The sequence below is a fragment of the Dipteris shenzhenensis genome, chromosome 7, assembly GCF_047967505.1.
Source record: "Dipteris shenzhenensis isolate YYH24624 ecotype China chromosome 7, Dip_SZ_1.0, whole genome shotgun sequence".
Taxonomy (NCBI): Eukaryota; Viridiplantae; Streptophyta; class Polypodiopsida; order Gleicheniales; family Dipteridaceae; genus Dipteris; species Dipteris shenzhenensis.
In genome coordinates, this window is record NC_141602.1 from 53,113,013 (window position 1) to 53,116,762 (window position 3,750).

Below are 3,750 nucleotides of genomic sequence, written 5' to 3' on the forward strand. Positions count from 1 at the left end.
AATTCCATCCTGTGTAGGCTGCATCAAACTACTGCAAAAAGGTCAAGGCCTTAAGTTTATCCTGCACCCCACTGAATGTCTCAAATTTTACTGCTGCACCAACCTCTTTAAAGTCCTTCTTCTTCCCTTGAGGTGCCAAATTATCATATACAGGTGCCTGGGCAAAAGGTACAACACCACTCTATCTCCCACACTACCGCATTGGGAAGAGCTGTATTATTCAAACTAGCACCCATATTTTGCATATTTTCCAAACCAAGGCTACCTATTGCTGCATTAGGCATACCTGTTTGCATCCCTCCGGCTGCTCCGACGTTTGCATACATCATATTCTATCCCATGGGCAGTAAGCTAGGCTGAAACCCAAGCAATCCAACTCTTTGACTAGCAGGCAATCTCTCTCCCTCTCTCTCTCTCTCACACACACACACACACATATCGTGTGATTGTCTCTCCCTCTCTCCGCTCTTCGTGCTCTCCTTCCTCCTCCCATGACCATCACCGTAAGTCCCCCTCACCTTCTCTTCCTATCTGGTTTTTGTATCATGCTTCCCATGCCTTCTCCCTATGCTTCTTCTCTCCATCACCAACCTTGCTCCCCTTGCGAGCACCTCGTGGACGCTAGCACTTATCGTCGCTCCCAGCTTGGAGACTTGAGCAAACTCGCACTGAAGTTTTGGGCTGCCCACGCGGTCGTCGCGTTCTTTCGAAGAAATTGCTACTTGTGTTTGCTAGTGTAGAATGCAGCACGCTTTTGTGTTCCATAGAGTGAGCGTTAAGTCTCTTCTAGACGTCAACTCTTTCTCTCTCGCCTCAGCCTGATTACGCTTCGATTCTTGCTCTGCAGGTGTTGCAAGGTGTGTTAACTCTTGCTTTCCTTTCTCAACTTCTACAAGGGATCACTCATGGCACGTTTTCTGTTGCTGCCGAAAAGTCGAAACACGCTCACAAACACAATGCCTTCATCCAGATGGCAGATCAGAAGGAAGAATGTGCGCATCTGCGGAGTCCATCACCTAGACTGCATAGCGTCACCATAACTGAATTTGGAGCTGTAGGTGACGGTGTGACTCTGAATACTGATGCGTTTCAGAATGCCATTTTCTCTCTTAAATCTTTCGCGGACAAAGGAGGAGCCCAGCTCTACGTTCCGGCTGGGAGCTGGCTCACGGGAAGCTTCAATTTAACGAGCCATCTCACTTTGTTTCTGGACAAAGATGCGGTCATACTTGGATCGCAGGTAGTCACCGACCTGAAACGATATTAGAAATTCCCATTGCATATCCGGGTAACAGGAGGAGGCAGAGTGTCCGTCCTTTTGCACCTTCTATACTTTTCGTGAGACTGATGGTGTATCACGCTTCTCAAAACGTGCAGGACCCAAAACAATGGCCAGTAATCGACCCACTGCCGTCATATGGAAGAGGAAGAGAACTGCCTGGTGGCAGGCATACCAGCCTTATTCACGGCCAAAATCTCACAGACGTTGTTATTACAGGTAATGAGGTAGCTGGAAAGGCACGGTGAGTTAACATATTGGACAAAGACCAGTTCTAGCATGTCGACCTGAATTAAGCACGGCACTGCAGCTGGCAGCTTCGTGAAGTCTCATTATGTAGATTACGAATCTGTGCAGGTGCTAGCTCGGAGAGTCGGATTGCTGATCAGAGGTTGTGGTTTTCTTTTCAGGTGACAATGGGACAGTCGATGGTCAAGGGGCATTCTGGTGGCAGTTATATCGCGAGAATAGGCTGGACTATACTCGTGGCTCCTTGGTTGAGTTGATCGATTCCAAGAATATCGTTATCTCAAACTTGACATTCAAAGACTCTCCATTCTGGAACATCCATCCCGTGTATTGCAGGTTTGTCTGTCACTCCCTTCCGATTAAAGTCCGAGTTGCTACGATGGCGCTGGGTGTATAGGCATTGGGGAGCCGTCATATATCAGTTATCATGAAGGCTCTGCAACATAAGTGAAGTATGTTTGATTGGGCTGCAGGGACGTGCTCATTCAAAATCTCACTATCCTCGCTCCAATCGAATCACCCAACACCGATGGAATTGATCCCGGTATATCAACTGAACCTTCAACTCCCAACTTGCAATCGTTCAACAAACTCATTACATGATAATTAGGTGCATGTTTATGAGAGTGCTAACACGAGACCTGGGTTTGGGAAATACCGATATGATGCATCTCTTATACGCTTTAGTATACGGTCTTCCAGATCAATAAAGGCCGGCTTTCCTGGTTTCTTAAAATTGGACATGAAGTACTAGTAAAATGTGTAGATGTGGCCATATGGTTCCTTTAAGGCATTTCTATCTCAAAAATTTCATCCGAGATATAGATTCGGTCACACTGCTCACCCATTCTTTGTTAAAAGAGCTGGCTGCTACTCTTTCTTGTTAGTTATTGCAGTTAACTCTCTTTTCCAGATTCAAGTTCTGATGTGTGTATCGAGGACTGCTTCATCAACAATGGAGATGATTTAATCTCAATCAAGAGTGGCTGGGACGAATATGGCATTGCTTATAACCGCCCAAGTAAACACATTTTCATTCGTCGCATCTCTGGGGGTACAAGAGCAAGTTCGGGAATTGGTTTGGGTAGTGAAATGTCAGGTGGAATCTCAGATATCTATGTGGATGACATGGTAGTGCACCATGCGGGGTATGGTATAAGAGTCAAGACTGCGCAAGGGAGGGGTGGCTATGTTCGAGATGTGTTTATCTCAAACATCAAGGTGAAGAATGTGAAGGCTGCAATTGAATTTACGGGAAACTATGGTAGCCATCCTGATGACAGATACAATCCCGACGCCATTCCTCGTGTGGAGAGGATATTTATTAAAAATGTTGTAGGAGATAATATGACCTTAGCAGGCGACTTTGAAGGGCTAGCAGGGTCCCCCTTTAAGGATATTCGCCTTAAAAATATCACACTCTATGTTATTTCTTCGAATCTTATTTGGAATTGCTCATATGTACAAGGGTATTCACAGTCTGTACATCCTAAACCATGCCATGAATTGCAGAATTAAAGCAAGAAGCCTCTCTATCTATTCCTTCAGTGGGCTTCATAGAGTCTTTGTCTGTAAACATTTACCTTGTACAAGTTTGGGAGATCTTACATGCATAAAAAACCTATTTATCACAAGCCCTGATACATTTGCTTTGCTCAAGGAACCCTCAAGGCTTAAAGTACTGACTAATTCTTTTTTGGTTGCAAGTAGAATAGATTACTCTGGCACTTTTTGCAATGTAAATATCATTGTGTGAGCATCATTTAGGACGATTTCATAACAAATCCTTTCTATCAAGGAAGTCTTGCTCACTGATGGATAAATGTCATTGGTGTCACATGAGAAATTTGTGTCATGCAAATTTTACGGTAGACCGCATTCAACATTACTTACTACGATCATGTCACCTAACTTTCCTATAGCTTCATATATCACATGTTAACCCTTGATTTATTCCTACGCCTCATGTATCACATGTTAAACCTTGATTGACTATTTTTAGTCGGAAAAGTAATCGAGGCCAGAGGCTAGAGGCTAAGTATGGCGACGCTCAAAGGCCATAGAGAAAAGGAGATCAAGAGGGCGAAGGGATGTCATAGGGGTGAAAAAGGAATTAGAAGTGGAGGGAAGGAAAAGGGAGACTATGACACAAGGGGAAAGGAAGAGGGGGAAGAGAAGCATGTACATGATAGGAGGAGGAATGTGGAGATGTAGACATCAAG

General features: G+C 44.6%; 1 protein-coding gene across 1 annotated transcript; it reads left to right on the top strand.

Moving 5' to 3' along the window:
• Positions 1-397: 397 nt before the first annotated feature.
• LOC147900491 (putative polygalacturonase) lies at positions 398-3,128 on the top strand. Its single transcript, XM_087376773.1, has 6 exons — positions 398-503; positions 848-1,240; positions 1,378-1,498; positions 1,690-1,864; positions 2,002-2,072; positions 2,442-3,128. Exons 1-6 carry the CDS (start codon positions 492-494, stop codon positions 3,044-3,046), a joined length of 1,377 nt encoding a protein of 458 aa, XP_087232899.1. The 5' UTR covers positions 398-491; the 3' UTR covers positions 3,047-3,128.
• Positions 3,129-3,750: the final 622 nt, after the last annotated feature.

Coding starts and splice junctions, on each gene's coding strand:
- LOC147900491 (XM_087376773.1), top strand. Junction 1,499..1,689: donor CACAGACGTTGTTATTACAG/GTAATGAGGTAG, acceptor TTTTCTTTTCAG/GTGACAATGGGACAGTCGAT. Junction 2,073..2,441: donor CACCGATGGAATTGATCCCG/GTATATCAACTG, acceptor TCTCTTTTCCAG/ATTCAAGTTCTGATGTGTGT.